The 12,358-nt window shown below is 45.1% G+C and overlaps 1 protein-coding gene across 1 annotated transcript; it reads left to right on the top strand.

Annotated features, from left to right (window-relative positions):
- Positions 1–2,285: 2,285 nt before the first annotated feature.
- Positions 2,286–12,358, top strand: MRPS15 (mitochondrial ribosomal protein S15). The gene is made up of 8 exons (XM_074305172.1): positions 2,286–2,476; positions 3,539–3,592; positions 4,280–4,358; positions 4,949–4,997; positions 6,364–6,448; positions 10,132–10,190; positions 11,354–11,545; positions 12,201–12,358. Exons 1-8 carry the CDS (start codon positions 2,362–2,364, stop codon positions 12,291–12,293), a joined length of 726 nt encoding a protein of 241 aa, XP_074161273.1. The 5' UTR covers positions 2,286–2,361; the 3' UTR covers positions 12,294–12,358.

The raw sequence follows: 12,358 nt of genomic DNA, 5'->3' as shown, positions 1-12,358 counted from the left end.
GACTAGTAATTGTAACTGCCAGGAGGGCAAATTCGATAACTTAAATGAAACGGAAGAATACCTTCAAAAATAGAGCTTGCCCAGATTAACAGAGGAAGAAGTAAGTAGTCTAAATAGTCCCATCTCAGAAAAAGAAATAGACCAAGCTATTAACCAACTCCCTAAGAAAAAGTCCCCAGGACCAGATGGATTTACATGTGAATTCTACCAAACATTTAAAGAACAACTAACTCCAATGCTATGTAAACTATTTGAAAAAATAGGGATTGAAGGAGTCCTACCAAATTCACTAAGACCAGAAGGAAAGGTATAGCTAGCTCCTGGAAGGATTCTCGGCTTGGGATTTTTTTTTTTTTAATTTTAGACTCTTTAGACCATGAGATCCTAGAGGAATTTGGAAACTTTTTTCCAGTAAGTAGTCTTACAAGTCAGTTCCATTGCTGCGATTTTGTGAAACTTTCCATTTGTTGATTGTCTAACTACTGATATTCTGAGTTATTCAATTTCATATAAATATTGATCTATTGGTATATTCTGTACTAAAGAGTTCTGTATATTTTTTAGTGTTTAATATCAGAAATACGGAGTTGCTAAATTGCTATGCTCCAGGAAAAATATACATATTTTTCTTTATCTGTATCTAAACTCCAAGAATAGCTGACATTCTTTGTTACTTCTCCAAATGAACCTACTTGTCTTCTTGTCCTAATGGACATGTGTATAATTCCATATGGTTATTCTGGCAAGAATAAGCATCCATGAGGGAGTTTTAGGAGGTATTTGGAATCATTTGGAAAATAAAGTGCTTGGCCTCTGGGGGATCATCTAGAGAGACTCCTAGAATTAGAGGCAATCTTGTATAGAAAGGGACACTTTTCATGCAGATGCCACTTTTATATACTGAGTATCTTTGGAAGAATTGGCACTTGGGACAATTCTCATTTGAAAAGTGGGACATTGAATTGACTTCAGATCCCAGATTTCAAGGGCTAGAACTAAAAGAGACCTCAGAGGCAACCTAGTCCCAGAATCATTGAGAGCCAGGGGAACTCAGAGTCTGCATATGCACCTCCCTACTTCCTTTCTTTGTGGTAGGGGAGCTGGGGAAAACAATATTCTACTTAGTTCATTTATTTGTTGGGTTAACTCCAAGGCTTTTCCCTGCACAAGGCATTAGAGGCGCATCTGTAGGAATTAGGTTATACTATATGTTTGTGTCAGATCCATTGCCTTAGAAGCGCTCCCGCTAGGATTCCAGGAGAAGACCTGAGAGGGAGAGCAGAAGCGGAAGGAGGCGCAGCGGCAGCTCTCACTGCATCCTGGGCTGCTGTTCACTGAGTTACAGACAAAAGTGGCTGCGGGGCCAAAACCTAGCGGGATGCGCCGTGCAGAAGGCGGCTGCTTATGTAAGCACGATTGCATCCCTCGGAGTACGCGTGGCTGTAACATCGGGGATCCCGGAGGCCAGTGCCCCGCCCCCAGAATGGCTGCAGCAGGAGCCGCTCCCGTGAAGAAGTCCGTCAGCGGCCGCCTCCGGGGGAGCTTCAGGGGGCCAGCTGGGAAGGTGGAATTGGCCGGTATGTGCGAGCTCGTGGACTCAGGGCTGGGAAAATATGTGGCTATGATCGGGAATGTGTACACCGCATCGGGGGTGCTGGACCACCTTGGGCAGCGTGAGGAGGTCGAGGGCCAGTTCATTTCGTAAGGCAGCCTTCCGTCTTTACCCAATTTCCTCATCCCGGAGGGATGTTGTGCCATATGTCAGCCTGTACGTCGGCCTGTTCCACGGGGAGGACCAGGACGCTCACCGGCTGCAGCGTGCCTAAGACCCCCCCTTGATGTGAGAATGTGGCTAACGTTAAATTGTATTCTCCATCACCTGCCAGACTGGCCGCCTTCACCCCTTCCACAGGGGCGTAGCTGGGGTTCCCCTGGACATTTTGTGGGCTGCAAAGGTCATTGCTTCAGAAAGGCATGTGCAGACACAAGCAACTTCTCCATCCCGTCCACCCCCAATCCCACAGCCGCAGCCACCAAGGGCTTGGCTGGTCTCCCCCAAATGCTTCCCCAATTCACCGATTCTGCTTGGCTGTAGAAGAGGGACACGGCCCCTTCAGGAACAACGGTACTTGAAGGTTCCCCCTCAAGTTTCATTTCCCGGGTGATGCAGGGAGGGAAGAGAATTGAAGAACGAGCTGAGTCCACTCCCTGACACTTTTTTAAAGAAGCGCCAAAACTTCCATCGATGCGCTCGATCGTCCTCTGCTCCTGCCCCGCACCCGCACTCGATTGGCTGAGCCTGAGCCAAGATGGCTGCGCCCATGTGAGTCGTCCGGTCGCTCGTTGGCGTTCGGGGCCGAGATGCTGAGGGCGGCTCGAAGGGCGCTTCTGTGGGGGCAAGCTCAGGTCCCGGCTCTGGCAAGAGGGCCGGCGGCCAGAGTGGCCGTAGGACCTCCGCGCGCCCTGCTACCCTCAGGTGAGGGGAAGGGAGGGGAGAAGGGCTGGGAAATGGAGGGGTGAGGGCGGGAGAAGTGGAGCGGCAGGCAGGACCGTGAACGAGAGCCGGGAAAGGAACCAGGCGGCGGGGCCGAGAGAAAACGGCGAAGTGGAACAGCGGAGAGGAGAGGAGCGGGCGGAGAGTGTGCGGGGACACGGGACAGAACCGGGAAAGAAAGCGGGCGGAGAGTCTGCGGGGACAAAGAAAGCGGGCGGAGAGTCTGCGGGGACACGGGACGGAACCGGGAAAGAAAGCGGGCGGAGAGTGTGCGGGGACACGGGACAGAACCGGGAAAGAAAGCGGGCGGAGAGTGTGCGGGGACACGGGACAGAACCGGGAAAGAAAGCGGGCGGAGAGTGTGCGGGGACACGGACAGAACCAGGAAAGAAAGCGGGCGGAGACAGAACCAGGAAAGAAAGCGGGCGGAGAGTGTGCGGGGACACGGGACAGAACCGGGAAAGAAAGCGGGCGGAGAGTCTGCGGGGACACGGGACAGAACCGGGAAAGAAAGCGGGCGGAGAGTCTGCGGGGACACGGGACAGAACCAGGAAAGAAAGCTGGCGGAGACAGAACCGGGAAAGAAAGCGGGCGGAGAGTGTGCGGGGACACGGGACAGAACCAGGAAAGAAAGCGGGCGGAGACAGAACCGGGAAAGAAAGCGGGCGGAGAGTCTGCGGGGACACGGGACAGAACCAGGAAAGAAAGCGGGCAGAGAGTGTGCGGGGACACGGGACAGAACCGGGAAAGAAAGCGGGCGGAGAGTCTGCGGGGACACGGGACAGAACCGGGAAAGAAAGCGGGCGGAGAGTCTGCGGGGACACGGGACAGAACCGGGAAAGAAAGCGGGCGGAGAGTCTGCAGGGACACGGGACAGAACCGGGAAAGAAAGCGGGCGGAGAGGTTTGAGAGAACGAGTAAGAGGCTGGAAATCCGGGAAGAAAACACGAAGTAACCTTGAATTCTGAGGAGGAAAGAACTGAAGCTAAAGGAAGAGGGGGAGGGAGGAAGGGGGCCACTTCCAATCTCCCCTTCACTTTCTAGGAAATGGCCTCCTCCTGCGGGCAGCCCGAGCCTATGCAGCGGACAAGACACCTGGTAGGTGACCCCTGGCGTGGCTCCAGGGATGGAGTTGTTTGAAGTGAACAGTAAACACCACCAGGCTTTAAGGGAATGGGGGGGAGGGGGACGAGCTGGGATCAGGAGGGGACTGGGTCTCCCCCTAGCGCGCCAAGCCTCTTGTGTGAATCATGCTAAAAAAAAGAATTGCTCCTCCTGCCCTTGGTAAAAAAACAACAACAAAAAAAAAAAAAAAAAAAAAAAAAAAACCCTATTCAGAAAGAACTGTGTTGTCTCCCCAAAAGTTTTGTTTCCTCTTCATTCATCTGGGACCTTCCCTCTGAGACCTTCCTGCTTATGGTTATTGCTCTGTTCTCTTCCCCTTTAGAGGGGGAAACCCCTGAAGACAGAGGCAGTCTTTTGCCTTTGTATTCCCAACATTTAGCACAGGGTCTGGCACCCATTCAGTATAGAATAACTAATGAATGACTGATTTAAATGATGTACATAAGTTGCTCCCTAACATCATGGAGGCCTGTCGCAGCCTTTGCCACCTTCTAGTTTTGCACATGAATAGGCTGAAACTCCCAGAGTCTCAAAGATTTGTTCAGTCTTTTCAGATCCATTGATCTTCTTGGCTCCCAAATATCCCAGTCTTAGGGCTCAGTGGGCAATGGGCAAGGGTGAGAGCTGATCTTCCATGGTTTCCTTTTGTGCCTGCTTTAGCCACCCAGAGCAGCCAGATGGATGACCTGCCTTCCTCCATACTAATGAAAGATTACCAAAATGTCCCAGGAATTGACAAGTACGTATGTGTCATGGTCTGGAGGCAAAATGTGGGAGAAGAGAGATAGAAAAAGCCAGTTTTAAAGAAACAGATCACCATTATCACAAACTGATCATTTTCCATTATTTCTATTCAAGCATAAGCGGCTGGCCCTATTTTGGGGAAGTGATTGATTGGGACAAATTGGTGACAGCGCAAGGAAACCAGAGAGCAAGAAAAGTGATCTGGAGAGATGGAGGCATTAGCCATTCCCTTCGGTCACTTGCTTATCATTGTGACACATAGAAAAATAAGTGATTTGAGGCTTGATATGTGTTTGGATGATTTTGCCCATATTCTGGTTAATATTGATTGCCAGCCTCCTATGTGGCAGGACAGATTAAGTTTCTTTCTGTCACGCTATGAAGATCATTCTACATGGTCCCTCCCCCCCCAAAAAAAAATCATAATCTTTTATTCTAATTTTGGGGGAGAAGACCTCTCTTCTCTAGAGAAGTTTATGATCTGTTTGAGAAAGAAGTTCTAGGTTACTATGATTTTCCGGACTCCCACCACCACCAACCACCACATCTGCTCTGAGATTCTTCACCATTTCGATCTCCCTACAGGGTCGATGATGTTGTAAAAAGGCTTTTGTCTCTGGAAATGGCCGACCAGGTGAGTGTCTTCTCTCCTTCCGAGGGTACTTTTTTTTCCTTAGCCATATTCTTTATCAATACCCATCTATGGTGCATTGTCAGAACAGGGTGAACTGTGGGATCTGCTTTTGTTTTCTCTCTGGCATTTATTTCCATTAGTTCTAAAAACAGACATAGATATGCTGCGCATCAAATATACTTTACCAATGTAATATTGATATCACTGAGCAGAATCATTTAATGAATTCTCTAAGTTGATTTGTCTTATAAGAGGAAGTGGCTAGAGGATCACTTTGGCCTCAGGAAGCCTCAGTTCCAATCCTGATCCTTCCACTTAACTTTGTTACCTTGGACAAGTCACAATTATTGGGCTTCAGTTCCCTGATCTATAAATCAAGGAAATTCAACTGGTGAGTCAGAGATATAGAGCTGAAAGGACTTTCAGAGATGAGCTAGCTCGGCCCCCATACAAAGGAGATGAAAATCTGGAAGTACAATGATTTGTTTATAGTCACATACTAAGTGACAGAGTCTGAGTTCAGACCAAGTTCTCTAACTGCATAATCAGTCTCTTGGGTACTTTCACACTAACTCCCCAATCACTATCTTTATCTCTTCTGTCATAGGACTGTGAGAAATAAATGAGACCATAGTTATAAAGTACTTCCTATACTGCAAAGCTCTATATAAAATATCAGCTGATGTATAATTATAAATAATGGAATGGAAAGCACAAGGCCTTGCTTCTGATGAGGGAGGTGGCATTCATCTCGCTTTGCTTTCTGTCCCCAGTGGGATATCAGGCTCATGTCCTCTGTCCTCCAACACATTTATTTATTAAGGTCAACCTCAAACCCAGTGCTTGGTTCCAAGGCGGGCTAATTTACCCACTCCATCCTGCTGCCTCTGGCAACCATTGGCTGTGTAATCCTCAACATGTCACATTGTTAACCACTCAATGCCCTAGGTTATAAGTATCAAACTGGCAGCCCACAACAATCCTGATTGCAGCAAGAATTAGGTCAAAATGTAACTTTGAAATATTTAACAAAATAAATACAATAAAACAATGCATTCCATTTTAAAACATGACTCATCCTACAAGGATCTTTATGTACATTTAGTGACTTCCATTTCTATTTGAGTTTGACACCACTGCCCTCAGTAACTCCTAAGATCCTGAGTTTTAGAGAAAGTCCCTTCAGAAGCCCCCAGTCTCCTTCCTCTGTACTCTGGAATTGATCCTCTTTAATGCCTGGGAAACAATGTTGTGAGCTTTTCCGAGACAACTCAGAATAGCAGTATCCTGAGAAGTTTGAGAACATGAAGGGTGTTTTGAGGATAAAGGAGCCCAAACCATACATTCTGGTTTATTCTCCCATCAGAAGGAGAAAATGAGGGTAAAGACGGAGCAGTTGTTAAACAAGATCACAGCAAATCCAGAAGATACCACATCGCTGGAAGCTCGAGGTTAGTCCTATGCTATATCCATCTTCTGCCTTTTCACTGACTATATCCTCTACCTAGAGTTTTCTCATCACCTTTTGGCTCCCCTGGCCTCTTCCCAACTTCTGCAGGAAATCTTTCCCCATCCCTTCTACTGCTTAGTGCCTTCTAAGATTACCTTCTGTTTATACCTTGTGTATCCTATTTTCATAAAGTGTGTTTGCATGATTTTTCCCCCATTAAAATGTTAGCTCCCTGAGGGTAAGGACTGTTTTAGCCTTTTTTTGTCTCTCTGGTATATAGCAAGTGGGAGGTACTTAACCAGTGATTGTTGAATGACTGGATTGCAGTTAACTCTTACCTTCCCAACAAGTGCTCTAGGTCTGGACGAGCACTCCAAGGAGGGTCAGAAGCTTGGTCACAGTTAGGAAATCTGAGATTTGGAAGAGGTCTCATGGGAATCTGAGATCCCTGATACATGCTCATGCAGCCTCTGCTTAACCCTGAACTGAGGAGAGCCACTTCCTCCTGAAGCAGCCATTCCCCTTTTTAGAAAACTCTCACATCAAACTTAAACAGATGCTTTGCAGCTTCTCTCTTGTTCTGGGTTGTGATTTCTGGGGCCTAAAAGAACAACTCTAATTCCTCCACAAGGCCGTCCTTCCCATAACCAAATATAGCTAGCATCTTTATCCTTCTCTACTCACACTCCTCCATCCTCCAGTGTGCCTAGTCTTTTCTTCTCCAACCTAAACACTCCTAATTCCTTCAACCATTGCTCATGACACTCTGAACTGAATGGCACCCCAGATATGACCTGACTAGGGCAAAGGATAGTGAGACTATGGCCTCTCCTGTGGTCAGTGCTGCTAATGGTGCTTGGAGAACCCGACCTTTAGTAATGGGTTTGGCATCTAGTTAGTTTCTCAGTAAGAACCACTTCAGCTCTCTGTCCATTCTGGTGTGTTTTTCTCTTGAGTTCAATGAGGCTGGGATAAGAGAGAATCAATGATATTTGGGCTCTTACTCAAATGAATCAGGAACCAAACAAATAGTTTTGAGAACTACTACCACTCCCAGCTTTGCTACTTATTGTATAAGGCATCTTGTTTGTCCTTTGTTCTCAAAGAGGACCATGACATTGGGGAGGGGATGCTGTGACATGCAAATGAATTGGATTTCAAGCAGGAAGGACTATGCAAGGTCACCTGCCCACCCTCCCCTCCAGAGTCATCTGGATTCAGTGGCCAGATATTGATCAGAATGACTGGAGATGGCCTTGTGTGAAATTGGACTTTAAACAAGTCCCTTAGCTTCTCTAAACCAGAACACTTTAAACCTTTTCTATCCCCTTTTCACCCAAGAAATTTTTACACAATCCAGGTTTACAGATATATAAAAGAGGTATGGAAATATTTACTAATAATTAATCATAAAGAAATTTGTTTTTAAACAATTCTTTGGTATATATACAATTTTACCATTTATAAAGATGAAAGCAAATTTGCATAGTAATGGAGATGGATGTGCTTGTTTATTTTTGCATAAAGAATATTTGATGGAATATTCAATACCCTAGGATATAAAGCATTCAGAAAACTTTTACTGTTGCCACATTCAGTTATATAACTCCATATAGAGTCACAACCTACACTTTAAAAAGCTTTACTCTAGGCTGTAATTACCTAGTATGTAAAAGAGTGATAATCTCTGAGGCCCCTCTAAACTATTCGTCTATGTTCTGTGTTCCAGCTTCCTCCCAATTTCACATTCTATGTTCTAAGACTCCTCCCAACCCTGACTTCTTTGATCTAAGGCCTCTCCTTGCCCTGAAATTCTTTGTTCTCTAACATTTCTGTGTTTTAAGGTTCTTTCCTAGTGGGATTTCATTCTGTGACTTGTTTAAATCTCCCTCCCTTCTTTGGACACATTCTCCTCTTAAAATTAAGGAATTTGACTTGAGTGTGTAAAAGGTCCTTTCCAGCTCTAATGGACAATCATCCATCCAAATATCCACTTGCCCCACCTTCTACTTGGGCATCCATCTATTTATTACAGTTTCCTTTTCACTTATAATAACCCAAACTCTTACTTCTACCCTTTGGCCAGTTTCTGCTTACTATATGGTGAGTTCAGTATCAAAGAGACCCAGACCCACATGAAAGGTTCAGAGGCCTGCTTTCAGAACCTGTTTGGGGAAGGAGGCCTCAGCTTTCCATCCCTCTGACAATTCTGCCTGTCCAATCGATACTGCTACTCTGCTACTCAAAAACTCTCAGGACTGATAGAAAATATCTGTCCAATTTAAGTTATCTTACTAAGTACATACAGTGTGCTTGCTCTTTTTATTGTTGAACCTGTGGATTACCTGTGAAATGCTTCTTAGCCCTGCTTTAAGGGAACTGGTCCTTTGGCCACTCCTCCCCCCAAACCTTCTTTTCACTGGAGCAGAGGTTACTTCAGCTGTAGTTTTGAAAAAGTAGTGTGTCATGATTCATTCCCGAGAGAACCCCATTAGTCAATGATTTCTCGACAAGGAACCATCACAGTTCTCTCTCAGAACTCATCTCTTGCATGTCTGCCAGAGCTGGGTTGCCATCATTTTGAGGGTCTCTCCTCTGTACTGTCTTCTGCTTTTTCTACCTTGCCCCAGAAGTAGTAACATCTGTACCCACAGAAATGAAGCAAGAACTTGACAGAAGTTCTTGGGGATGCTGAGGGCAGATGGGAACTGACAAATGAGAAGGAGTCATACACTCTTAAGAGCTAGCAGGAGCTTTAGAGGTTATCTTGTATCCAGAATGTACCTGAAGAAACAGCCAGAGAGCCAGAGAACGAAAGTGCTTTCTCTGTCCAAAGTCCTGCAGCACTAGCTCCCATCTGGACCTCAGGCCAGGGCTTCTGACTCACATGCAGGTCTGTTTCTGCTACTCCCCATCCTGCCCTCCCAGAAGGCCTGAAAGGAGCCAAAGACCACCAAGGCTCCCACAGCCATTGAATTATCGGGCCACTGACAGCTTATGAAATACTAGCAATTTACTAGCATTACAGAGTGTCTGTACTTCTAACCTCTGATACATACTGGCCACATGACCGTGGGCAAAGTGACTGAATAGCTGCTGATCTGAATTGTGTGGGGGAGTTTACAAGATATGTTCCATCTCTAGCCAGATTAAATGGTGGTTATAAAGGTCAAAGTTACCTAAATTAGGTGGCAGTGGGCTTTTATCTCCCTTCAGTTCTGTCAATCAATACATTCATTAAGCACCTACTCTGTGCTTGGCACTGTGCTGAAACTGGGGATGCAAAAAGAGGCAAAAGTCTACAATCTAATGAGGAAACAATATGCAAAAAGTTTGTACAAACAAGGTATAAGTAAAATAAATGGGAAAGAATTGACAGGGAGAAAGAAGCCTCTGGCCCTAAGAGGGTTGAAGAAGGCTTTCTGTAGAAAGTGGAATTTGAGTTGGGAATTAAAGAAAACAGGAAGGCCAATACTTGAAGGGGAGGAAGGAGGTTGTCCCAGGTTTAGGGGACAGCCAGAGAAGATATCCAGAGGATAAAAATGGGAGTACCATGTTCATGGAACAGCCTGAAGGCCAATGTTGCCGAACCAGAGTACTTCTCATAGAAGTACAAGAAGATTTTTTTTGACTCTTGAGTTCCAATTGTTTGCTGTCCTGACTTTTTGTGGTTTGTTATTATAGTTATAAAATTGACAGTCAAAATCCGAAACTATGAAGAACACATGCAGAAGCATCACAAGGTGAGCTGTCCCTTCCATTCCCCCTAATACACACCTTCCTTTCCCTCTTCCTTCCATCCCTTCCTCCCTGGAGATAGATTTGGCAGCATCTACAGTAAAGCAGGTCTGGATTAAGATCTTACTGGGAGGAGGTAAGGGACACTCCTCATTAAATATTTATGGGGGGAGAGGGAGATGTTTTGATTTACATCTAAAGCAACTGGATATAAAATTTTGGATAGTTTGAATTAATCCTATTTTTTGTGCATAAGCTTGCACACCTTTGCTTGCAAATGAGTGTTTCTCGTTGGCATCCGATAGAATTTTTGCCCAGACACCAGCTTGACTCTGTCAGGTATTCAAAAATTAACTGAGTTTTCCAATAACCAAACTAGATGTAATTTCAAGGAAAATGATTTTGTATGATAATCAAATGGCTTTATATTAAATATCATTAAAGTACTACTTGACTGTCAGTGTGTGCTAAAATGACACTAGATGGCACTAGTTATCAGTACACTGGCATCAGTGAAATAGAGCAGGTAAAACACTTGGGAAATCTTAAAATCCTCTCTCCATATAGCTATTACTATTTTGTTTCTTCTGGGAAGCTCCCATCACAAGGGAAGTCTGAGGCCCAGACTTTGATTCCAGAGGCTACAAGGTTCATGAAGTAGATTGGATTGAGAGTTTAGAAACAGATTGGAGGCTGAGCTGGACAAATCATGTAGTATTTGGCCCTCAGTCAGAGTCCAGTAAGGGAGAGATTAAGTTACTGAAGTCCCTTCACCTTAACATTTGTTGCTCTCAAAATCCCATTAGCTACAACCTGAGTTGTATCTCTGTGATGTTGAATCAGTGAATAAGTCCACTCCTATCTGAACTTGAAGAAACTAGAGTGCCCATCAGGAATTCATATGTTCAGTGCCTGGGAATAGAAAGACAAAGCCAGAAATAGCCCCTGCCCTTATGAACCATACAGCCTATTAGAATGGGGAAGGAAACTCATTCAAGAAACTAGCCCCCACCACTCACTTACGGGGGGAGCACATGACAAGACAAGATTCCTATGTAGAATAATGGTGCCTGGGCCATGAGCTCCTCACAAAAGTCCTGTTACTTGTGGACCAGCCTTCCCACATTGCCCTTGGCAGTGCCAGTTCCCTAATTCTATGTTTGTACAGGACAAGGCTCACAAGCGATCCCTGCTAATGACCATTGATCAGAGAAATAAGCTCCTGAAGAAACTTCGGCAGACTAACTTTGAGATGTTTGAGAAAACATGTAAAGAGCTGGGCATTGAGTACACCTTCCCCCCTCTTTATTACCGCCCTGCACACCAACGGTGGATGACTAAGAAGGCTTTTTGTATTAAGGTAAGGATCAGAAGCAACTTTTCTTGGGCTGCTGTGGAATGGGTTGGAAAACTAAGGAGCTAAATATAGGCCTGCCAGCAGCATAGAGTAGCCTTCCTAGACGTCAATTTAGTTTAGGGCTTAAACTTTGTCCATTTGTGACACCTTTTTGCCTGAGAAATTTTTACACAACCCTGGGCATATGAATATATAGATTAGATATGCAAAATAAGCACTTGCTGATAATTACTTTGCGAGTCCCACATTCAGTAATGTGACCTCATATGGGGTCACAACCACAGCCTAAGAAGTTTTGGTGAAGACAATTTTTTTTTTTCATCTTGGCTATTAAAATAATGTTTTCGAGTGTGAGAAAGTCTGTTCTGTCAAGTGGGAGACAGATTAGACTTTTCTGCTTAGCCTTAGAGGAATACCAGGAGGTGAGAAGAGAAGGTAGAGTGAGGCAGATTTTCTTCTGTCATGGGATATCTTCTGTCAGATAAGTTCATCATTGGCAGGTTTTAAGCAGAGACTGATGACTTAGGCTAAAAGGGATTCCCTGTTAACACCTCTTCCACTTGAGTAGGACTCCAGCAGATTCTGCTTGGACACTTCCATGGATGAGGTTTTACTTACTCAGAATTCGAGAAACATTCCCTCCCACTTCCTCCCATAGGTATTCCAGGAGACACAGGCGCTGAAGAAGCTTAAGAAGCAAGAAGCTCTAAAGCATAAAAGAATGAAGAGGCCGAAAGCTTCAGTTGGATAGCTCAGGCTCCCACCAATCATGTGACACTCTAATACCAGAAATAAATAAATTAAAATCCAGTCTTC

This window comes from Sminthopsis crassicaudata, chromosome 3, assembly GCF_048593235.1.
Source record: "Sminthopsis crassicaudata isolate SCR6 chromosome 3, ASM4859323v1, whole genome shotgun sequence".
NCBI lineage: Eukaryota > Metazoa > Chordata > Mammalia > Dasyuromorphia > Dasyuridae > Sminthopsis > Sminthopsis crassicaudata.
This window is presented reverse-complemented; position numbering and strand designations above follow the sequence as displayed.